Raw genomic sequence first — 26076 nt, forward strand, 5'->3', positions numbered from 1 at the left:
AACGGCTGAAACTTCACCCAGTCCCGCCTGCGACCGTCATTCACCAAAACATTTACAGGTCTTTTAAATCATGAGCAATGGAGGCAATTCCAGACCAAAGAAAGACCCCAAGAAAGTCGCACAAGTTTTTCCAAGTCAAGAGAAGAATCGTCACGAGAAAGGAACCTTCACAAGGTTGTTTGAAGATCTGGACGGTACCTTGATACCTTTTTCGGAGGGATGCTGACCACTCTTATGCAAAGGAGTCGAGGTCATATCAGAGCGAAGAAGGATTTTTGATCAGCCTTCACCAAGACGTGAACGCCATTTTAATCAAGGTCAAAGAAGGAAAGGAATCAAGAACAGAATTCTTCAACGATGACATGGAGCTTTTTCAAGCCAAGGAAAGAACCTTTACTAAAGGATAAAAGTGTTCAAGGTTAAGGATGATTTTGTCTCAGGTATGGAAGCAATTCCAAACCAAACCAAACAAGGACCTCAAGCTGAGAAAGGAACCTTGACTGACTGAAGGACGAAGACCGCTCTGGTCAAAATGGAACTCCTCAAAAGGTTTGAAGGTTATCCCAGACCTCAAAAGGAAAAAACCTTTAGCAAAGGATAAAAGCGTTCAAGGTTAAGGATGATTTTGTCTCAGGTATGGAAGCAATTCCAAACCAAACCAAAGCTGAGAAAGGAACCTCGACTGACTGAAGGACGAAGACCGCTCTGGTCCCAGACTTCTCCTCAACTATGTCCAAGGAATTCATTTTCGGTGGACTTGTGAGAAGTTCAAATGTCACAGAAGAGTCGATACTGAAAAAGAAAAAGACGACGTTTTCAACGTCTTTTCTTGACTTGTGACCACTTGAGAGGCGTCCACCTTCCTGACAACCAGGAAGATGGACGCGATTAAACGCTCATCAGACCACGCCGGGCCTGCTTGAATTCAAGCTACATCTTTTTTTTTTTTTTACTCTTATGTTTTCCTTTTTACGAGCGAGGCAAATAAACGTCACTCAAAAGCGTTTCAACCTTCAGCGAGGCGGAAAAAAAGATTGCAAAACCATCCGCAGGGTTCACAGCCGCTTTTCTTCCGATCTGGCGCCCGCGAATCAAAAACGGCGGAAAATCTGAAATCAAGCCTGAAGAGCGCATTGAGCCGGCGAGCGGGTGCGCCGCCGATTTCCATTCAGCGCGCGGGAAATTGCCGTGACACCGCCGCTGACCCCAAATATTCCCACGCGCTTGAAGAGGCTGCAAGTCGTCCGCACTTCTAATTAATTTCCACCGCGGCGGAAGAAAAACAGCCCGGAGGTTATTTAACGCTGTGCACAAAAGCCCAAAAACCGGAGGGGTCGCCCGTACTTGATTCCGCCGATTGTCGGCGGCTCACCTCCGACCTCCGAGGCAAACTTGAATGATTTGAATAAAGTCATCAACGCAGAAATCTTATCAACGCGACTCAAAAAAAAAAAAAAAAGTCTTTCAACTTAACATTGCACCTGCCGAATTAACAAAATGACCTTTTTGCTTTTCATCGTCAAGGCGACGTTAACGATGACGACGATATTTTTTTTGTTTCTTTGTTTTGCGACATCGCCGAGATCAATGGACCGCGTTCGAGTCCTTGACTTACAACTTTGTTGAAGGTTTCCTTCCCAAAAAAGAAAAAAATCAAAACACGACAAACTTCCTTCAACACAAAAAGATGAATTTAAGAGCGGACGATCGGGAATTAAGCCCGGATGTCCAGAAAAAACTAAAATCCTGACCGAAAACCCGATTCCGAGGACGTCGCACTTGACGGACGACTTTCAGCCACTTCAATCGCAACTTCAAAGTTTTTCGATGCATTGAAACTTGCAGACTCGTCGTGGACCACATGAGAAAGAATCTGGACTCAAGTCCAGATGACCGGACCAAAAGTCCGAGACGGTCCTCCAATAAATACGACCACGTCGGTCATTTTGAAAAGGTGCCAAATTACGACCAAGTGTTACGCATTTGAGTTGTTTTGGTATTTTAGCAACCGCCACGTTCAATAGTGCCAAAACACTAAAGAGAGTTTCAAACCCGGTCGGTCTGGTCCAAAGATGAAAGTTACATGTCAGTCTTTCTTTTGCACAGAAGGTCCCGGGTTCGGTTTTCACTATTTAACATGACCGATAAAGTACAAAACGTGACGCATGGTCGTATTTTGGTGCGCGGTAAAACGACTAAACGCTCGTCATTGTTGAAAAGTCCGGATGACCAGATGGACAAAACTAAACGTTGGACTTCAAATGGACGACGACGGGCTTCAATTTCTCGCTTTTCCCTCCCAAGAAATCCAACAAAAATGGGGGGGAAGAAAAAAAAAAAAAAAAAGTTTTTTTTTTTTTTTTTACGTTTTTGGAACACAAAAAGTGATGAGAAGCTAAAGAAAATTTCTCCATTTAAAGTGAAGATTAAAAAAACAAAAGTTTTTAACTTCTACTGCCAAAAAAAAAGTGTGATGATGTATGGCTGCTCGATTATGGAACAAAATAATCACGATTATTTTGGCAATAACTGAAATCACGATTATTCAAACTATTTTGTTTTTTCAATTTGAGCTTCAAAATGTTTCCCACACGAAGATGACAAACTTTTACACTTGCCAGGAGAAAATTCAGGTTTATTTTCTCCAATAATGTGATAACGCATTTATTTCCTCAAATAATAATCTGGCATCATATTTATTTCCTCAAATAAAGATGTCATAATTATAATCCATAACCTCCACTCGTGGAACGATAGTGAAAATCAAAGTTTCTTTTCTCAAATAACATTTACTGTATTTCCTCAAATAAAAATTTGACGTCATATTTATTTCCTCAAATAATGATGTCATAATTGGAATCTATATTCTCCATTTATTGTAGATCAATAGAGTGAAAATAATCGTTTATGTTCTCAAATAACATGATCATACATTGACTGTATTTCCTCAAATAAGGATAAATACATATTCCACATTGATGTAGTAAAAATGCGCATTTATTTCCTCCAATAATTTGATTCTTTTCCTTCTTGAAATTTGTTGCAAACTGGTCAAACGTGTCGTCGTGCGAAAGCGGCAGCATGTGTCAACTTGTGGAAATTGGATCATCATATTGACACCAGCGGGGGGGCAATTTTATTTCTGACAGGAACACGCCCCCCAATCAGCAGCCACTCCCCCCTCCCGCCTTCCCACCATCTGCTTTCACTCTCGTCCTCTAATTTGCTCAATTAAGGAGCTCCTCCACACTCCATTTACGAGCCGTTAACGAGGTGTGTGCGTGCGCGCGCGTCGTCTTCATCACGCTCATCATCATCATCATCATCATCATCTTCGACCTGCAGCAGATGAGGACGGACGAGGACGGACGAGAGCGGACGCGACAGATGCGACGTCTTGTCAAGATGAGACCACACGCACGCGCGCACGCACACGCCACATCCACGCGATGTCATCATATCGTTTTCCTTTCAGACGATTCTCAGACTGTTGACAAAAAAACTGTCGTAACAATCTACAATGATCGTTTTCATAAAAGTCATTGAAAAAAAACAAAAACAAAAAAAACATTTCCTTAAATTTGATGTCAATGATTGTTTTTGACTGGCAGCCATTTTTGGATTTGGACGGATTTTGAAAGGGCCACACAATATTGTGTTCGATTACTTTAAAAACATGAAAGATTCGAGTCTCTTCTTTCATCAGGAAAAAAAAAAGTATATTTCCATCTGTTTCCATTTTGCAGCAATTAGCATTAGAATATAGCTTAGTGTCATCATTATTCATATTCTTGGTGAAATCACGAGCAAAAAGAGCTTGTTGCAACATGGCCCCTGGTCGATCTCTTATACTCTGCTGCCACCCGCTGGCCGTTTATGTAATAACTACCATTTCTGCAACCGTTCTTTGCAGTTGAGAGGTTGCATCAAAGCCTTCTGTTTGCTCTAGCATAAAAAAAAACAAAAAAAACAAAACAAAAAAACGTGTAAATACGTCTTTGGGACACAAAATATTTTAGTTTTTGGGAGCAAATGAGTTAAAAACTAAGCAAGTAAATATTTACTGTAAATATAGTGGACCAAAATTTCAACATAATTTCTTAGTGAATTTGTTTTTATTTTAAACAATAAAACGTACAGCGATTTTTTTTATAGAGTAGAAATTTAAATGAATCCAAACCTGAAAAGTTGCCTGTATTTCACTGAGCGACAAATACAAATGGAGCTAATTGAAGTAATAGGGCTCGTTTTCAACATGGGCCTGGTTGATCTCTTATACTCTGCTGCCACCTGATGGCCGTTTTTGTCATTACTACCATTTTTTATTTTTTTTATTCTCTGCAGTTGAAAGATTGAATCAAAGCCTTCTGTATGCTCTAGCATAAAAAAAAACGTATAAATGCGACACCCAATACATTTACAACAGAACGTATTTATACGTTTTTGGGAGCATATGAGTTAAGCGGTTTATATATATAAAATATGTCATGTTATGTGTTGGAGACACATCAAATGCGGACCCGTTTCATTTTTGATTTGTTTATGTTTTCTTTACCGTAAAATAAATGAATAAATAAAATAAAAATATTGATTGATTCAAGAGCAAATGAGGCAAAATGAAAAGAGGACGAGGAGGAAGTGAAGAAAAGTGAAGAGGAAGAAGTTTTGATGAGCGCTGTGGCTGGCGAGGGGGCGGGGCCTTGACCTTCTTCCTCAAATGAATCTCGTTCGGCCTCACGCACGCTCGCTCGCTCGCTCGATGATGATGATGAAGATGATGAAGATGACGTGCTCCATTATCTTCATCACACATCGCACAAAATGGCCGCTCGCTCGCTCGCTGGAAGTGTGACGGAGTGTAGACGGGTCGCGAGCGTGACTGGACGCTGGCGGGGCCCATTAGGTAGACCCCCCCCGCGCACACGCGCACGCGCGCACGCACACGCGAACGTCAGCGGTAATGTGCGTCCCGGGGCCGCTTTTGTGCTGCTAATGCGCAGCGAGGTCCGAGGCGTCATGTCCGCCCTATCGATCGGCGAGCGTGTTTGACGACTGCTCGCCAAAATATTTGCAAGGCGCCGCGGTGGCGGAAGGCAAACCAACAGCGTGTGGGACTTGCCAGTGCGTGCGTGCGTGTTTTCATATTTGGCCGCAAGTGTTTGCGGTGAAAACACAAACAGCAGCAAGTCAAACTCGTCCAGCATTTCAGCTGATTATTATGCATGAAAATTAAATCACTTTATTTGATTGTTTTATTTGTATTGTTATTTATTTTATTGGTTTATATTATTTCGATGAACTTATTATTTTATTTAATTTGTATATAATTTATCTATTTTTTTATTTTGTATTTTTATTCATTTAATTTAATGTTGTATTTAGCATATTGTGTATAGAAATTTTACTTTATTTTATTTTTTTCCATGAGAATTTTTATGTATTTTTATATTATAACTTCTTACTTCATATTTTATATTCACACATTTCTTTTATTTTTTATTTTTATTTTATTTATGTATTTATTATCATTTTATTCTATTTTAATTTTATTCATTTTTTACTTATCATATTGTACATGAAAATATAACTTTACTTTTTCATTTGAATTTTTATTATGTATTTTTATATTATAATAACTTATTACTTTATATTTAAAATTGTTTTTTTATTTTATTTATGTATTTTTTATTTATCTTTTTGTGCATGAAAATTAACTTATTTTTTTAATTGTATTTATTTTTTTATTATTTATTTATTAGTTTTATATTATTATTTTATTAGAATTTTACATTACTTATATATATATATATATATAATATTTTTATTTTATTTATGTACTTTATTGATCTTATTGTGCATGAAAATTAACTATTTTATTTTTTAATTTTTATTATTTATTTATTTTATGTTTTTATATTATGCATAGTAGCTTATTTTATTATATTTCCATATTTATTATTTTTATTATTTATTTAATTTTATTGTATTTTATTTATTTATCTTATTTTGCATGCAAATAAACTCAAGTCGGAAGGAAAAGAAGTCGTGCAGGTCGCAAAGTGAACAAAACGGCAAACCGAGTTGAGGAGGAGGACAAACGAGCGTAAAGTGAAGAGGAAATGAGGAGGAGGAGGACAAAAAAAAACCAAACAAAGAAAAAGGAGAAGGAAGACGAGGAGGCGGCGCCTCACCTCAAAGACTTGATGGATGTCGAGTTCGTCGTGGATGCGCTCGCGGAGGACGTCCTGGTTCTGCCGCACGAAGGTGACGTACGTGTCGGCCAGGTCCGCGCCCGATTTCTGGGCCGATTTCAGACATGCACAAAACCGATTCTTGATGCAATTTAATGACATCATTTCTATTGATTTTTTTTTTTTTTTTTTTTAAAGTGGCCTGACAAGAGGCAACATCTCTTGAGCAAAAGGTGAAAAAAAAATGGGGATAAAACAATAAAACAACAGATAAAACAAGAATAAAAAAATAATAATTCTTCATGCGGCAAAATAATCAAACTCAATGTATTCTAATTAATTGTAATTACTAGGGGTGCACCGATCACAATTTTCCAGCCGATCCCGATTTTTGCTGATACCGATTTTTTTTTTTCATGTCAAGCGTCTTATATTTTCAGTGTTCCAGTCTTGTTTCATTGGAAAACAATGAACAATATCGGCCAAATAATACAAACGGGTCGTTTTAACTGCGCATCAAGTGGTTCTCGCAAATAAAAATACAAATCATTTTCGTCATCTCAGCAGAAGAGGCTTTTTTTTTTTTTTTTTTTTTTTTTAAGACTGCTGAGGAGGGAGATGATATTGGTGGAAACGATCGGTTTATTTTTCAGGGATGGGCCGATCAGCCATCTTCCAAAATGAAGGAAATTTATCGGCCGGCCGATTTCCTAGTAATGACCTCTCGATAATGTTTAACTATTGGATGGCGGCGCACATTTTCGTTCCGTAGGCTGCGTTCCAACTATGTTTTGCATTTGCGTTTATTCATTAAGAGTTGGAACGCTCACGGAACGAACCAAATAAAAAGAGAGACTCGTCAAATTAAGATCAAAGTATAACATTTCATATCAAACTTGTTCCGTCTTTGGGATATGCATATATTGATATTTTTCCAATATATTGTACAGCCTTAAAGAACATCATCAGGACCAGACCGAAGACCTGATGCTTTTTTTTGTGTGTGCGCTGCATGCTGACACGCACACGCGCGCGCGATCGCCTCATTCGCACTCTCGTCGTCAGGGGAGATTACAAGTCCGACGCGTCTTGTAATCGCTTTGACATCTTTCACGGTCCGAGTGGCCCTGGAGGCGCTCGTATCGGCGGCTTATCGGCGCGTCACGTCAGCTCCTAAACGAGGACGCCGACGCGAGACAAACACGCAAACGCTTCACGCGGCGGCCGAGTCAAAAGGCAGCTCGGAGGATTTCTCGCTTAACAGGAAGTGACACGTCGCGAGCGCTCGGCCGGCCGTTTGTAATTCAGACGGACCAGAAGGGAAAAAACAAAGAGAGGTTAAAGTGGGGTCACATGACCGCAGGGGCATCTGCCGGACTGGCGTCCATGTGGGAGGGGCCAAGCCAGCAAGAAGAAGCAAATGTTTGACGAGCTCGGAGGTCAACAAACACAAAAGAAGGTTGGCAACTTTTCTTTCCTGTCATCAAAGGTGTCGTCGCTCATCGGTGAGCGACAAAGAAGAACTCTCGCTTCCGTACAAACAACAATATTGTCAAAAAAAGTCGCCTGGCTAAGAGCAAAATCCAAACTGGAACAGACGATGAAGTTATGGTTGCTTCAGACATGGAAGCCATTTCTCAGGTGTGGAGGATAAAGGACACTTGGTGAGACAGGTGTGACGTCAGTTCCTGTCCCGCCCCTCCACTTCCGGTCTAAGTCCCGCCCCTCACTTCCGGCCCCGCCCTTCTACCTAAATAGTCTTCCTATGACGTCATACTTCCGCTGGCTGAGAACATGCCCAACATGTCCTGTTTGGACCACGCCCCCTATGCCCAAATATGGACTTCCTGACATCATACTTCCAGTGGCTGAGAACATGTCCAGCAATGTCCTTTTTAGACCCCGCCCGTGTCCAAATATGGACTTCCTTAGTGCGAGTATGAAGGCAACGAGCATCCGTGAGAAGTTTGTTGAGCAAAATGTCGCCGAAAATGTCGACTCGATATCGCTAAGACAAGAAGAAACACGACACTCTGTTCGGTATGTGCACACTTTGACACACTTTTTAAAATCGGCGCACAAAAAAGTCGAGGCCGGCGCAGGATGATAACATGCTATCAAATGTGTGTGCGTGTCACCCGAGACGTTAAATCCTCATCCAGGTCCTAAAACCCCCTCGAGGCTGAGTGACAATCTGTTTTTCTTTTTCTCACGCTGACGAGGTGACAAAGACGCGTGACAGGTTCCGAGACGAGACGAGACCAGACGAGACGAGACGAGACGAGATGAGGGCGCAGTTCCAGCGCACGTTTGTGTATGGCAGACGTTGGTGCAAAAAAATATTGACAATCTGTACGGAAGTCGTTGACCGGCAGCTGTTTTCAAAGCGGCCATGTTGACGGCGCATCTTTCAAAAAGCAACACGAGATTCGCTGCCGACGTAACAAGCAAAGAAGAGACGCGCTTTGTTTTGAGCTTTTTTTTTTTACGCTTCTTTGTCGGGTTTGCGCAGCAATCGGCGGTCGGATCCGACTTGAGTTGTGAATCGGAGGCTGAAAAGTGACACGGAATCAAGAGTTGTCGCCGAAGAGGTGTGGAAGACATTTGGAACTCGATTTGGATTTTTGTGGTTTCTTTGGAAATAAAATGATACAACTAACAAAAAAAAAAGATTTGTGCACATACAGATTAATAACATAAGTTGTCATCTTTTGGGATCATAGTAAAGCTCTGTTCTTCAAAAAATAAATAATTAAGTGAATTTTAAATAAAATGATTGACAGGCGATTTTAGGAGGCATATGACAAGTTGGGTCGAACCATTCCAGTATGGGGGGAAATGCTGGCTTTTTAGGACACTAAAATACTCCATTGCCTACTGAATATAACATTCATTTTATGAACTTATTTTATATATATACACACACATGCGTAATTTTTTTTTTCTTTTTTTTAGAAATATTTACATATACTTTTAACATTTAGAAATATGTACCTATACTTTTAAAAATATACTATTATTATTATAATAATATTTTTATGATTAAATATATTGTGCCCCCTGGAGTGCCTTTGGCGTGCCCCCATTTGAGAAGCGCCGGCTTCGACTATTGCCGATCTTTCTCCCTGGATTTCCCGAGCAGCCGGAAAAACTTTTTCACACTCAACAAGCGACCTTGCGATTTTTTTTTGGCTCCAATTTCGTGTCGTCCGTGCGGACGTATTCTTCGTTTTAGTTGCAAACGTTTCGTGTCGTTTCCAGGAGGCGGGAAAAGCGTCTTTTTAAGGCGGTGGGAAATGCGTTTTTTTTTGTTGTTGTTAAATACGCTCGCACCTGCGAGCATTTGACGGCGTCCCCCGCGTGGAAGCTGAGCCGCATCGGGTTGCCGGCACACAAAAGGCGAAGGTGGAAGGTGCACGTTACATTATAATTTGCACGGGAAGTCTGCGCGGGAACCCGAGAACAAAATGGAGGACGGAGGACGGGGGGATTAAGGACGGCAACACCTTCAGATCATGTCAGCTGGTTAATCGGACCTTTCTCAGGTGGGTGGGCGTGGCCGCTGCTCAACAAAACCCATTCGAGCAGATGTCGTGCAAAAGAGCGTCAAGATGACGGTTGCACTTTTTAGGTGCAAAACAATACAACATCAAAACAATTAGAAAAAAAAAAAATGAAACGCTGATTGCAGAACAACACGGTTCAAAGCAAACATGGTGAAGCGGCATTGAGCTGTTATGCTGCATGCAAAAGGAATAAAAAAAGTTGCTGACAGAAATGAAGTCAGTCAGAATAAGTAAAAAAAAAAAAAAAAAACAATTTTAGAGCTGTCAAACAATTACATTTATTAATCAGATTACTCACATAAAAATTTTGATTAATCACAATTAATTGCTTCATTTTTTTTAAATCAACATTTTTTACATAAATGAAATGTTTTTAATAAATAAAATAAAATCCTCAATAGTTTGACATGAACAAATATTCAGAAAGTCATACACAATAATATTAATATGTGATTAATGCGATCATTTTGTGATTAACAAGTTAACACTTTCATTTTGAAAACACTAAAAAAAATATTTTTTTTAATTAAAGGGGCACTTGACTCATTGAACAATTTTCAGCAGTGAAAAGTGAATATTTTGTCCAGAATGAATTTAATAATGTCATTATTTTTATACCTTTAAAAAGCAAAATTTCGACTTGCTGTCGACTGATGATGACATCACCTGGTAAGGACCAATCATGGCTCAGTTTACAGACCAAACCCAGAAAACAGGTGCGCCGCGATTGGCCGTTACCAGGTGATGTCAAAAAATGACTTTTTAATGAAGGTACATGAAAAATAATGAGTTGATCAAATTCATTCTGGACAAAATATGATTTTTTTTTTTCCCTGCTGAAAATGTCTCAATGAGTCAAGTAGAAAATTGACAAATGAGGCGATATTGATAACTCGTGTGCGTCGGCACCTGATCGGGACTCACTTGGCTAACTCGCCAACAAGCTCAAGCTAACTCACAAATGTGTTCACTTTTTCTATAAAACAAACATTCTTGCATTTTTAGACTTATGTGCAGCTCTTAAAAATAGCAAAAAACAAAACATTCATTACAATTACATGGCAAGAAGGATGATGAATTAAAAAAAAATAACTTACGGGAACTTCGACGTACTTGGCAGCCGCTTTCACCTTCACGTGAGTCAAAAAAAAAGAAAACTGAGTGAGCGGATGGTAATTATGACGAGAAAGTGAAAGTGAAAGTGAAAATGGAAATGAAAATGGAAGCGGGCGTGTGCTGACCGTGAAGGAGAGGATGGACGACAACAACGTTCCCTCGTCGTATCTGGACAGCTTGGACAGAACCGCGTCCAACACCGCGCACAACTGCACCACACGCAATTTGAACATTCTGAATCGCAGCTCGTTTAAACACGTTCAAGTCAAACGTGCACGTTTGGAAACACATTTGAAGAAACCAATTAAAAACATGTTCAATGTAAAATAGTGAAAATATATTCAATCTAGTTATTCGCTTATCTTGTTTTCAATTTACAATCAAATATGGATGGAAATACAAACATTCATTTTTAGGTTAATTTTTAATGAAATTATATTGAAATAATTTTGCGGAATGCTATATAATATTACATCATGTTAGGATTTAGTTTTTTTTTAAATCTTGTCTTCAATTTATAATAAAATATGGATGGAAATAATTTGACACTTTTGTCACACAAATAAAATAATTCATTTTTAGGTACATTTTTAATGAAATTATATTGGTATAATTTTGCGGAATGCGATATAATATTACATCATGTTAGGATTTATTTTTATCTTGTTTTCAATTTATAATAAAATATGGATGGAAATAATTTTACACTTTCGACACAAATACAATTTTCATTTTTTGGTTCATTTTTAATGAAATTCTATCGGAATCATTTTGCGGAATGCTAATTACATAATGTTAAGATTAAGTTTTTTTTATTTTTTTTTTTTATCTTGTTTTCAATTTATAATAAAATATGGATGGAAATAATTTGACACTTTTGACACACAAATACAATATTCATATTTTGGTTCATTTTTTATGAAATTCTATCGGTATAATTTTGCGGAATGCTATATAATATTACATCATGTTAGGATTTAGTTTATCTTGTTTTCAATTGACAATAAAACATGGATGGAAATAACCTGATACTTTCGACACACAAATACAATTTTCATTTTTAGGTTCATTATATTGGAATAATTTTGCGGAATGCTGTATAATATAACTATGTTGAAAGGTAAACAGTTGGATTTTGTGCTGTGACCAATCGGCCACAAATTGGGTTTGGCCAATTTCCATGCCAAGCACGAGATGGGCACTTGTCAATCATTGCCGATCAACTCAACTCATCGTAAAATATGTCTTTGCATGATTATAATAATTGTGAACAAAACTTGAAAAACAAGCATCTCAAAGTCAAAAGTTAAAGTCCCACACTTGATTGTACCACGTGATCGGTACCGGAATCGGTCTGGCCGATCTGGCTCATGAATCGTCGGCATCGGAATTGGCAACGTTTGCCCTTTTTACAAAACAGAAACGTAAACGAAAGCTCGCTGCACTTTTGAGGAAAGTTTGCCAATAAAAACAAACGACAACAAATCCAATCGTTTCCATCGAGAGAGCCGCGCTTGTTACCTTGGAAACGAGTGCAGAAATCATGTCTTTGAACGTGTCGTCGATCAGCACGTCGATTTTGGAGTGGTAGTGTTGCTGCAGGGAAAAGAAAAAGCAAATGCGTTTGGTGGATTCATCAGCAAGGCACGACTCTTTTTTTTTTTTTTTTTTTTTTTTTGGGGGGGGGGGGGAACGTTGCCCCTACCAATATGGCCGCCACGTTGACATGTCGGCTTAGCTGGGCTGACCGAACTCGATCTCGTTTTCACATCGGCGAGTTTAATGCAGGTGCAAACCAACAAGCAACCAACTTATATTCACAAAACAACTACAACGCAAATTGAAAAATCATTTTTTGTGAACAAAATAAAATATAAACCAATATGCTTTCAAAAAAAAAAAAAAAAAAAAAAAAAAAAAAACCTAACTCAAACGACATCTTACGTTTATAAAACTAACTAATAAGAGCAAAAATGTCCTTTATTGTCATCTTGGTTAATTAATATTAAAATTTACACCAATCTGAACAACTGGATCGAGATTGGACGATGTTTTGCATTATATGCAAAACATCGGTGATCATTTGCACGATCGATCACGTCTGAAATGAACCCGGAAGATAATCTATTTTTAGACTTAATAAAAAAAAGGCAAAAAAAACAACAACAGAACAAACAAACAAACAAAAAAAACATAATAAAATGCAAAATAAAACAAAGAAAAATAAATAAATAAAAAAAAAAAGCAAAAAAAAACCAACCAAAAACCCAAATGAAATGCAAAATAAAACAAAGCAAAAAAAAACGCAAAAAAAGAAAAAAAAAATACAAAATAAAGCAAAGCAATAAAACGAATAAAAAGCAAACTAAAACTAAACAAAAAAAATGATTATGCAAAATAAAACAAGGCAAAAAACAAACACGCAAAATAAAACAAAGCAAAAAAAAAACGAATTAAATGCAAAATAAGAAAAAAATGAATAATAAGCAAAATAAAAAAGTAAAAAAAAAAACCTAATAAAACAAAATAAAACAGCACAAAAATGAATAATGCGCAAAATAAAACAAAGTAAAAAACAAAATGCACAATAAACAAGGCAAAAGCAAATGCAAAAAAAGCAAAAAACAAAACCCCAACTAAAATGCAAAATAAAACAGCACAAAAATGAATAATACGCAAAATAAACAAAGCAAAAAAAGTAAAATAAATAAATCGGCGTGCCTCATTTGGGAATTTGTGCAAGGTGATGAAAAGTGGACATTTGATTTCCTTTTTCGCGCCATGAAAAGGCGCAAACGAGCGAATGTGGCGAGACGTGTTAAAGGCGCGTTAAGCAGCTAATGAAGTGCAGCTTGCGGCCGTGTGAATGACACGGCGGAATGCCAAGGCTAACTTCGGCTTTGCTTTTTTGTTTTGTTTTGTGCGCCGCCTCGGCCGCAGATTCAATTAATCCGCCATTTCACGTCTGCTCCAAAAAAAAAAAAAAAAAAAAACATATTCATGCCACCTTTTCCCCGACGGGGTGTCGGGTGCGAAGCCCCCCCAATCCCCGCTGAATGGCGCCACAATGGCCTTTCAGACGGCCCCATAAAGAGAACCCAAATGAAAAAATGTCAATCAACAAAAGCGTGAGGATCGCTGACAAATTGCCGGTCTGACGAGGTCACCCGCGCTCGCTCCCAAGTTGTTGTTTTTTTAGCCCAATTACAAAACGTCCTGGTCCACGGGGCCCCTGGCAAGATGGCCGATCGGTATGTGAGGCCACGGCAGACATTAGCGAAGGAAACAAACAACTTGGAGCCACATGCGACTCGCTCGCTCAACAAACACAGTGCGGCTCAGCCTCTGGCAAGGACAACGATTTGGCTTTTTTGTTTACCTTCAATTTGTCAACATGTTTGCTGATGTTGCATTTTTAATAATAATAATAAAAAAAAAAAGCAGATAATTGTGTTGAACGTCACTGAAAATATGAAATCTAAAACATGTTCATTCAGACGATTGTTTTTGCTGCACTTTCATAAAAAGAAAAAAACTATTTTATGTTGCGCTTTCTTCAAAAAAAAAATTGTGATGAAAAAATGAAAAAATAATATACGTTGCATGTCCCTCAAAAGAAAACAAAATCCAGATGTCGGAATTTTTTACCTTACTTTCAAAAGATTTAAAAAAAATGTCAATATTGCACTTTCCTAAAAGGAAAACAGCTGATTTTGCATTGTCCTGAATTATTTTTTTTTTTTAAACAAAATATAAATTTTGTATTTTCATGAAAAAGATAAAAACTGATTAAAAGTGTTCATTTGTGTACATTCCATCGGGATTCATGTTAAAAAAAAAAAAAGTAAAAAAAAAGTATTTGTATGTTTGGCAGGAAAAAAAAAACCAGGAAGTGTAAACTTACCCATTGTCTGTCTGTCTGAGAGTCCGAAAACGATATGGACGGATGGACGGACGAACCAGGACAAAACAAAAGGAGGAGACAATTAGATAAGTTATCACATTCATATTTCAAGTCATATTATTAACATTCCTAAGATACATAGCATACAATTTCATTTTTTTTTTAAGGCCTCAAGATCTTTCGTTTTGAAAATTGCCTATTTGTTTTTTTTTTTTGCTAGATTTGATAGTTTTTAACTACTTTATTCACTGTAGTTTGTTAACCCACTTTGAGATTTTTAAAGTTAATTCATTCATTTTATTAACTCATTAACCCGAAAACATGTAAACATGTTTTTTTTTTTTTTTAATATACTTTGTCATTCACTCCCAAAAACGGATTTACAGTTTTTTTGTTTTGTTTTTTTTAAATGCAAGAGCATACAGAAGGCTTTAATGCAGCTTCTGACATGAAGAGGTGGCTTAAAGCAATTGTAGCTATTACAAAAAACGGCCTGCAGGTGGCAGCATTTTTTTTTATTTTTGTTTTTATAGCAATAGAACACAATATTGTGTGGACTTTGCAAAATCAGCCAAAATTAAGTAAAACAGCTGAATGCATTGAAAATGGCTGCGAGTGAATGTGTTCAATAAAAATAAATACATTTAAAAAATTCGTTTGTTAAACGTATTATGATGATGAAATGCATACAGATGTGCATATCTACTGTATATGTATGCGTGCATAATCCATTTGTAAAGTTTGTTTTTATGTGTGCGACAGGCTGAGGGGAATTCGTCGTCGTCGTTGTTGCGCTCGGGATCGTCGTCGTCGTCGTCGTCGTCGTCGTCAAGGCCGCCCGGCAGCCAATCAAACGCGCGCATGAAAGGCGGGCGGATGCCAACGTTTGACCCCAAACGAGGACCCGCAAAAGCTTTGGAGCAAACCACATTTGCCGTCCCTGATGATTTGATGATTTGATGATTTGATGATTTGGTGATTTGATGATTTGATGATTTGGCCGCCTGCCAACAAACGCTGACGACGTTTTCGCTTGCGCGTCTTCAGCAGCTTGCAAGAATTTCAAGCAACTCTTGACAGTTTCACTCTTGGGTTTTTTTCTTTTTTTTTTTTCTTTACAGATCACACAAGTAATTGAATCTCAATTGATTTGTTTGAGCATTTTTTGCACTTTCAATTTTCAGCTTTATTTTTTTTTTTCAAAAAAGTCAATTGACCAAAAAATAAAAAATAAGATGAATCGATGAATAAAATAATTAACAATAAAAGATTATTTAAATAAAAAAAAATATGATTAATCGATTAAGGTAATTAAACAAAAAAACCATGATGAATTGATTATTAAAGTCATTAACCGACAAATACAAAAAATAAGCTGAATTGATTTTTAAAATAATTAACCAATATATAAAAAATAAGATGTATCGATAATTAAAATAATTAACCAAAAAATATTAATCAATTATTAAAATAATTAACCCAAAAAATTAAAAATAAGATTAATCGACTATTAAAATAATTAAGCAAAAAAATAAATAAATAATAAGATTCGACTATTAAAATAATTATGCAAAAAATAAAAAAAATAAAATGAATTATTAAAGTTAACCAAAAAATAAAAAATAAGACTAATGAAACAATTAACCAAAAATAAAAAATCAGATTAATCGATGATTAAAATGAACCAAAAAATAAAAAATAAGACAAATCGATTATTGTTAAAATAGTTAACCAAAAATTAAAATCTAAGATGAATCGCTGAATGATTAATCCAAAAATAAGCTGAATCGACGAATAAAATTGCCCAAAAATCCGATCCTAAATTGCAGCTGTCGCTTTAGCTGTGTTGCTAATCGAACGTAGCGGCGCCCTTGGCCCGACCAATCGAGCCGACGGGTTCCGATCCGGACGGGCGCGGTCGTACCTCCTGGCCGGTGTCCAGCACGCAGAGTTTGGCGCACTGCCTCTTGGCGTCCATCAGGACGTTCAACATGGCGCAGACGCACGGCGGCACGCGCAACTCCGTCGACTTGTTGCCTTTCGCCATTTGGCCGTCAAAGGCGCTTTTGGTCCTGCCAGGGAGCCGAACGGCAAAGGTCAGCTTTCGCCAAATCGACGGCGCCGATTCGCGCGCGGCGTGCCGACCTCCTGACGCACGCCTCCATCATGTCGCTGGCCATCAGCTTCAGCCTCTGCTCCAGATGTTTGGCGAACTCGGCCTCGGGCCACTTCAGGTCCGACACGAACATCTGGAGCGCGTTCAGCTTCCAGAAAAGATCCTCCGACGTGGCCGAGCCCTTCCTAAAAAAAAAAAAGGCAAAAAAGTCAACAACGCTTTCAATGTCTCAAGATTTTTCAAGTTTTACGTTGATGGCTGCATCTTTTAGTCATCGCTAGAGTAATATAATAATTCATACATTTGAGTTAAAATAAAAATACAAAAAAAAGGAGTGTACTGTAAAAAACGAGTGTGATAATGATTTGTGTTGAGGTCATTTTTCTGCCACTAGATGGCACAATTGCATTTGTAAGCCATTGTGACAGCTCAGTGCATTTTTCGTTTTCATATTAAGAGTTATCTACTCATTAACTCATTCAAACCCAAAGACGTATTTATATGTTTTTTTTTTTTTTTTGGAATGCTAGAACCTACAGAAGGCTTTGATGCAGCTTGTGACCTGAAGAGGGCACTTAAAGCAACATTTCTTACGAATACATTTTGACGTGGATGTGCCTGCCTTGTTGCGTCTGGAATTGCCCCAGTACAAGCTTTTTACAAGTAGGGGGCGCTCATTAAAAAAAATCAAATAAAATTGCGGCGTTAAAACCCTTTAATGGCCTGACAACAAAATTTGCACTGGGAAAAAAGAAAGCTGTAATAATAAATATAATATATGAAAATAAAATAATAAAATAAATATAAATGAATAATAAAAAATAAACAAAAATTACAAAAATAAGTCATACATAAAAATGATATATATACGGGGTTGAGTGAGGGGGGGGGGGGGGGGGGGGCATTCAAATCAAATAAACGGCCCTCGCTCTTCTCACTTGGCCTTTAAAAGACGAGCACCCCAACAAGTGCTTAGAGCCCCCTCATGTCTAATTAGTGGGGCTCCACTCTCAAGCCCCTCCCCCACCCCCAATTTGCCCCCGAGGGGGGGCGGGCCCATCTCACTCACCCGTCTGTGCTCACTAATGAAGTGCCAGCTTGTTTTCTTTTTTTTTCTTTTTTTTTTTTTTGCAGCTTTCAAGAAACGCTCAGTGTGGTCTGACTATTTTTTTTTTTTCCTGGCAAAATCGCCCCCAACTGCCCCCCCCCAAGCAACATGTCCGCCAACGGACGTGTTGTTGAAGCGAGCGGGAAGTTAGCAGCTTAGCCGTGCGGTAACCACGGTAACCGCGCCGAGTTCCGTCCCCCGAGTTCTTGTTGCAAGTCCCTCGGGAAAGGGGGAGGGAAAAGAAAAAAAAAAAAAGTGTTTGTGGCTTCCTTCTGTCTTCAATTAGCGACACAAACTTTCACTTTGGTGCTCAAACGCCAAACGGCCATCAGAACTTCAACACGATCCGAGAAAGAAGATCAGCACAATTTGGACTGACCAGAAACTGGCAGGTTGTGGTCCTGGTCCTGGACAGGGTCTACACGCGGGGTGGGTGGGTCAGGACATGGTCAGGTTCATGCTTCATCTATTCTTCCTTCCTTCCTCTCTTGAGTTTTTCCTCTGGTCTCCCTAATCTGTTGGAATTTTCGAAGTCTCTGGCAGTTGGTGAAAGATTCTGGTTTTGTTCCCATGCGGGTGGCAGGCAACGGTGTCTGGTTGGTGCTGGATTTCACTTTGCTTCATCTTTCTTTCCTTTGATCTTTCCTCTGGTTCCCATATATTTGATTTATTTATATTATATTTGTATTTATGTGTTTCTTTTTGTTTATTTGTTATTTATTTTTAAATTAGATTAAATTAATTTTTTAAATTATTTTTAAATTGATCTTTCCTCTGGTTCCCCTGACCTTCTGAACTTATTTGATTTGTAATTATGTATTTCTTTTTGTTTATTTTTTGTTTATTTTTAAATTAGATTAAATGAAATTTTTAAATTATTTTTAAATTGATCTTTCCTCTGGTTCCCCTGACCTTTTTTATATTTTATTTATATATATTTGATTTGTAATTATGTATTTCATTTTGTTTATTTTTTGTTTATTTTTAAATTAGATTAAATGAAATTTTTAAATTAATCTTTCCTCTGGTTCCCCTGACCTTCTGAACTTCACGACTCTGGCGAGGGGATGGGATTTATTTTATTTATTTATTATTTTCTTTGAATTTATGTATTTTTTTTGTTTATTTGTATTCATTTTTTTTATTTGGTTTTATTTTTTGAACGCACCTTCACAACCTTTCACACCAATTCAAAAGGACGACCGACGACTTTACTACTTTCAAATAGTCGACTGCAAGGCGTGCCATTGTTAAAAAAAAAAAAAAAAAAAAAAAAAGATCCAACATTGACATCATGACATGTTGACTCTTTCAGATTTTTTTTTATGGTCGGTTTTGCAGAGTAAAAAAAAAAAAAAAAAAAAAAAAAAAAAAAAAAAAAAAAGCGTTGAAATAAATCTGAAAGAGAAAATAGCAGCTAAGGGCCATTAGTCATTGTGAAAAGCACAATCGTTTGCTTTCCCGTCGGCCTTGCTTGCCGCATACCAAAAAAAACAAAAAAAAACGTTGGCGGCTTTTTATGGCTTCTACTTTTCATCCCTTCAAACTCCAAAACGTCCTTCGAAACGTCTTTCAAGCGCCAAACTTTACTTTTGTACGCGATGACCTCAAATACTTCTTCTGCTCTTCATTCACTTGCGGAAAAAAAGAAAAAAGAAAAAAGAAAAAAAAAAGTCCATCACATTCTTGAACAACATGACAAGACTGAGCGAGAAACGATGACAAAAACTTTTGAGGGGCGAAGCACCAAATGAAAACGATGAACGAATGGACGCACTTGCAAAAAATCAAGAACAAAACAACAACAGACAAACATCGGGATGCAGCTAACAAACATTTTTGGGTTTTTTTTTCCCCAGATAGTCCATCGAAAATTCCAATCGAATAATCAGGTCGTCGTTTAATTTTTTTTTTATTTTTGGTTGGTTAAAGAATACAGAAGCGTATTGCATATACTTGGAAAAAAAAAACTTCTGTTTTTCTGACTATTTTTTTGGGAGGGAGCTTTGTTTTTCTTTTGAGTATATTTTTTTTATTTTTCTGAATATTTTTTTCCCTGTTTTACCAAATGTTTTTTGTCATTAAAAAAATATATCTCAGAAACAGGAGAAAATAAATATTAAAAAAAAATTAATAAATGAATAACCTTTTTGGGGAGCTTTGTTTTTTTGAGAATTTTTTTTCCTTTCTGTTTTTATGATTTTTTTTCTTGTTGTACTGAATTTTTTTTTTCTGTCATAAAAAATTATTCAGAAAAACAGAAGGAAAAATTCATCGGAAAAACAGGAGAAAAAAAATTATTACAAAAAACAGGAAAAATATTCCAAAAAATATATTTTTTGTCTCCTGTTTTTCTGATTATTTTTTCCTCCAGTTTTTTAAATATTATTTTTATAACAGAAAAAAATCAGTAAAACAGAAAAAAAATAAAAAAAACAATAAAAAACAGGAAAGAAAAATACTCAAAAAATAAAGCTCCCCAAAAATTAGAAAAACAGGAGGAAAAAAAAAAAAAAAAAACAGAAAAAAATATTCCAAAAAAACAGAACAAAAATTATTGCAAAATTTTTTTCCCTCCTGTTTTTCTGATAATTGTTTCCCTGTTTTTTTAAATATTTTTTATGACAGAAAAAAATATAAAAAAAAAAAACAGAAAAAAAAATACTCACAAAAACAAAGCTCTCTCAAAAAATGAGTCAGAAAAACAGGATTTTTTTTCTTTCTTTTTTAAGTGAATGCGATACGCTTCCGTAAAAGAACACCTGTTTTCTGGGTTTGTTTTCAGTAAACTGAGCCACAATTACTCGTTACCTACTTTCTCAGGACAGGTGGCGTCACCACCACCAACAGCAAGTAGAAAATGTTTTTAAAGCTATTAATTGTCTATGAAAAAAATAATGAAGTCATTCTAGACAAAATGTGAACGTTTGACTGCTGAAAATGTCTCAATGGAGTGAGTCAAGGATGGCTTGAAGCGATCGAGCATGCTGAGCACACGCCGGCTAGCATGCGCGGAACATACGTGTTGTTGCACAGCGGCGCCATCCAGGAGAAACTCGGCAGCGAGACGCCCACTTTGGGAAGATTGCTGGTCAGGCACCTGAGCCAGCCGGCGAGCGCCAACGCCAGCGAAAAAACAAACCGCCAGAAAACAGACCAACAACAACACAGGAAGAAGAAAAGCAGGAAAACGTCCACACGTGTTTCTTTTTCTTTTGGAATCGGAATCACAATTTCAATTGGAGTTTTAAACAGCACAAAAATCTACGACGGCGTATTAGGGCTACACAAAAATAGATACTTTTTTAAGAGGGTGGGGGGGCAATATTTTGAGAAAAATAAACTCACAAATTAAAGTGCCAAATTTTGCCAGAGGGAAAAAAAAACCTCATAAATTTGTGTCGCAAATTTGCGACTTTATAAAGTGGCAAATTTCCAAGAAAAAAAAAAAAAAAATCACAAATTACAGTGCCAAATTTGCTACTTTATAAAGTGGCAAATTTTATAAAATCGCAAACTTTGCGACTTTATAAAGTGGAAAATTTCTGAGAAAAAAAACAAAAAAACAAATCAAAGTGGCAAATTTGCGAGAAAAAAACTCAGAAATTCGCTATTTTAAAGTCGCAAACTTGCGACTTCATAAAGTGGCAAATTTTATAAAGTCACAAACTTTGCGACTTTATAAAATCGCAAATTTCTGAGGAAAAAAGTCACTAATTAATGTGCCAAATTTACGAGAAAAAAACAACTCACATTTGCATTTTTATAGTTGCAAATTTTATTAAGTCACACATTTTGAGACTTTCTAAAGTGGAAAATTTCTGAGAAAAAAAAAATTCCCTCCTCTATAAAAATTTGCATTTTTTTTCCCACGGAATATTACCTCTGGGGAAAAAAAAATATTTATAAGTAGCCGAAATACAATATCGTAAAAATGTAACAGATGAATTTTTTTCTGAATTATTCCACAATATTATCGCAACCAGTTGGAAGTGAGGAAAATAGGTTGACAAAAAAAAAAAAAAAAAAAAAAAAAAAAAAAAAAAAAAAACAACAACTATGAACTCTCTTGAACGCAAAACTGTTCGAGAAGTGTTGCATTGCACAATACCGCTTGGTTGCCGTGCAGCATTACGTCGCCTCAAGATTGCAAATTTTCGACAATGAATGAAAATGTTCGATACATTTAAGTCAACTTTGGTTGCACAAGGAAGCGGTCAGCCAAGTTCAATATGTCAAAAAAATAAATAAAATGTGCGAGATGTTGCACGGTCTTACTTGACGGGCTGCCAACTCTCCTGCCGGAAGCCTCGATGGACGGACTGCGCGATGGACGACTCCATCAGGTCGATGTAGCGCACCACCAGAGGCACAAAAAGATCCTGCAGGTGCTTGTGGAAGGGCCCGTCGCACAGCTGGGCTGCAGGGGGCGGGGAGGGGCCCAGAGGAGGCGGAGCCACAACGCATCAAGTTAGCAGCAAAGCGCAACAACCAACATTTGCTTTTTCGAAATTCCTTCACGGCAACAATGAGTTTCATTTTTCACTTTTTTTTGCTTTCCCATTTCTAGGTTGATTTCACTTTTGTGTTTGAATGTGAATTTCAAATACATCTTTTCTAATATTATATCAATAAAAAAAGATCATTCAATGGAACAAATTGCAACTGTTTCATTATAAAATGTGCAGTCGATTAAAGACTAGGACAGCACAATATCGATTAAAAATTATATTAATATCACGATATTGGCCCATGCAATATGCATATCGCAAAGACGTAATAAGTTTCATATGAAATTTTATGCTTGAATTTGAGTTTGGCCAGTCAGCCGCTAACTAAAACGTGCGCTGCCATCATAATTAATTACAATTCATTAACTCATAATATTATTGAGTTTGCTTTTGGCTGCATGAAATTTTTTTTTTTTATTCTGACCATTAGATCATAAAAATGTCATTTCCTGAATATAGTGATATTGATATCACATGATCGTGCAGCCCTAATATATATAAGACAAAATGTTGTATGTAATTACAATAAAATACACCCTTGATTTTTGTTTCATCTTATTTTTTCCTTTCCTCTCCGACCCCCAAAATATTTTATGGCTTCCAAGTTTTCTAAATCAAAAGCAAATACAACCAAAAAATGACATTAAAAAAAACAAAAATAACAATACATAAACCAAATCACTCTCTCCAAAAAATGTTTTTCATTTTAAAGGTTTTTTTTTTTTTTTTTTTTAATGAATGAGATTGAAGGATTGAAAACTAAATACATTTTATTGTTGCTCATGATAAATTTGCAATAACTGTATTGATTGGAGTGTTAAAAATGAGGTATTATTCAATAAATATATCAAATACTACTACAACTACAACTTGTCATTTCATTATTATTATTCATATTAATTGTATTGTTGTTATTATTAATGATAATAATACCCTTAAACAACACTGAACAGTAACTAATTACATGATATGAAATATTTTGCATTTGTGCTTGAAAAGGAGGAATTTTGTGAAAAAAAAAAAAATGTTTTCCTCAGCGCGTTTTCGGAGCAAAGCGGTGCGCCGGCGCAGGCGTCCTCCGTCATTCTCCGTCCTTGGCTGGCGTCCTTCATGAATTGCGGGCAACAGTAACGACGTTTCCAACGTCTCGGCGGGCTTCATTAAGTCGCAAATGGCTTGTGTGACGAACGCTCGTCTTTTTCGACCCCCGAGGGAGCCGAAGACCAGCGCTGCCATCCGTCCTCCTGACATCCGTCCCTCTGACATCCGTCCCTCCCTCCCTCGCTCGCCAACAACAAGTGAGCATTGGCACAGAAAAGCTCAAGTATGAAATAATAGCAATGAATTTGAGCAAAAAGGAATGCAAAACATTGCAAAATATTACAGATAAGTATTGGAAAACAAAAATATTCTGCAAGAAAATCGTTTGACAGTTCGTCAATAGTTTGCCAAAGGAAAAGAAAACCATAAAAAAAATTTTTACAAAAATGGGGAAAATTATTCCTTTTTTTCTTTTTTAAATAAAGTGCAATTTTAGTCGACGAAATAAAGAGGATTAAAAAAAAAATGTCTCAATGTACGGCTTTTATTTTAGGGGCAATTGGGAGACTTGGAAAAAAAAAAAAAGTTTTGTTTTGCCCCGAGGATCCGACTTGACAAACATTCGCTTATATGAACAACAATTCCAGTTCGGAAAATGGATTTTTGTTTGGTTTGAATACGAGCAGAAACGCTAAACGGGCTACACGGCCTTTCAAAAGACAAATATTGCCAACGTTTGGCATTGGAAAAATGTTTTTGGATTCACTTTGGTGACACCAAATGTGGACTCGGCCAAACGAAAAGAAGACCCCCAAAAAAAATTATTCATTTTTTTCCTTCTCTTTTTAAAATAAAAAAAATTAATTAAAATTGACAAAAATGTGGAAAATTATTCTTTTTTTCTCTTTAAAATAAATTAAAATTGACAAAAATGTGGAATTTATTTATTTTTTTTCCTTTTCTGGAAATGTAAGCAAGTCCCCCGTTTTGTCAACTTGGACTTCCGAAAGTACCAGCGGCGTTTTATTTCCCTTCCACTTGCTCCTCCCTTCTCTCTCCCTCCCCCGCCCGCCCGCGCCGCTTCGCGCCACCGCCAAACAAGTGAGCATTTGCAAAGTGTGCAAAAAAGCCCGGCGCAGTCGCAGACTTGTTAGCGCCTTTGAAGCGAGCCTTTGAAAAAGGCATCTTGTCAAGGTTCGCCGCCGCCGCCGCCGCCCGCGGAAGGCTGCCCAAGTGGCGTCCTTCTCCTCTTCTCGCCTTGCCTTTCCTTCCACGTAATTAGCGCCCACAATGGCGCACGCAAAAATCAACACGTTGGCGCCGGCGCCAACGGCTTTTGTTTTCCCCCCCCGAGCGCCCTTGGGACCGCGACGCATTATCGCGGCGCCGGAAGAAAAAGCGCGCACAAAGCCAAGTCGCCGACAATGGGCCGTCACGTTCTCGCGTTGGGACCTTGAGCCGGAATAAAACAAAAACAAAAAACAAACAAAAAAAACACCTTTTAGTTTCCCGATCGACTCGTTTGCAGCCCCCGCCAATTCTCATGACCTCCCCCAAGGTGTTGCTCCTCTCTTCACTGTCAAATGTAAGAAAAGTATCAAATGTGTTTGGTTCAAGTAAAAAAAAAAAAAAAAAAAGAAGCCAAAAATCTAAGACGGTAAAAGGAAAAAAAAAAGTACAAAATATGATTGCGTACAAAAAACCCCATCAAGCACTCAAAGGGTCATTTGAAGTCCTAAAATTATATGAACGACATCAGTATGAAATATTTGAAAGGCAAACTCGAAAGCACAAAATAACGGATGGGAAACACAAAAATTCATTTGAATCCATAGTAAAACCTAAAAAGGTACTTTAAAAGGAAGAAAATATGGAAGATTAAAAAGTACAAAAAAATAAATAAATAAATAAAACTTAAAGAATGTGAGTGAGAAATGACAAACATAAAAGGATACAGGGAAAAAAACAAAAAAAACACTAGAATTTGTTTCAATTAAGACGTTACCAAAACAGAGTCAAATAAGGAGAAAACAAGGCAGGAAAAAAAAATGGCTTTTTAAATTTTTGTTTTAATTAAGGACAAAAACGTGCCAAAAATGTGATAAGTTAAACGAGGGAAAAAAGTGAATAAATAAATAAATAAATAAAATAAAAACATAAAAAGCACATACAACAAAAAGAAATGGTAAAGTGTAAAAAACAAATCAAAACAAAACAAAACATAAAACAGAAAAAAAAGGGTACAAAAAAAACAACAACAAAAAAGCATAAAACGAGAAAAAAAAAATGGTACAAAAAAAAAAAAAAAATGTACCGGAGCGGAGACGAGGCTTTGTTGTCACATGGGGTAAGTTGTCACATTGCGATTTTCTCTCCCCCACAGAGTGCAACTAAAAACTGGAATACTCGTTTTTTTTATATCAGCATATTCGGGATGAGCACCAATTCAGCATTTTGCCGACCCAAAACAAGAAAAACTGGTTCGAATCCGGGTCACGGCACCGACTGAAAAGTCCTGGCAAA

The 26076-nt window shown here is 37.0% G+C and overlaps 1 protein-coding gene across 1 annotated transcript in view; it reads right to left on the reverse strand.

Annotated features, from left to right (window-relative positions):
• Window positions 1–26076, reverse strand: part of LOC144016545 (calcium-dependent secretion activator 2-like) — an 81747-nt gene that overhangs the window by 3287 nt on the left and 52384 nt on the right. Inside the window, exons 19-27 of the mRNA XM_077517796.1 lie at window positions 22280–22421; window positions 21024–21101; window positions 16923–17078; window positions 16702–16849; window positions 14778–14792; window positions 12395–12469; window positions 10999–11082; window positions 10855–10887; window positions 6192–6299 (exon numbers count right to left, since the gene is read on the reverse strand). Of these exons, the coding sequence (XP_077373922.1) occupies window positions 6192–6299; window positions 10855–10887; window positions 10999–11082; window positions 12395–12469; window positions 14778–14792; window positions 16702–16849; window positions 16923–17078; window positions 21024–21101; window positions 22280–22421 (839 nt within the window). The remainder of the gene's footprint in view (window positions 1–6191; window positions 6300–10854; window positions 10888–10998; window positions 11083–12394; window positions 12470–14777; window positions 14793–16701; window positions 16850–16922; window positions 17079–21023; window positions 21102–22279; window positions 22422–26076) is intronic.

Source organism: Festucalex cinctus, chromosome 3, assembly GCF_051991245.1.
Source record: "Festucalex cinctus isolate MCC-2025b chromosome 3, RoL_Fcin_1.0, whole genome shotgun sequence".
Lineage (NCBI taxonomy): Eukaryota > Metazoa > Chordata > Actinopteri > Syngnathiformes > Syngnathidae > Festucalex > Festucalex cinctus.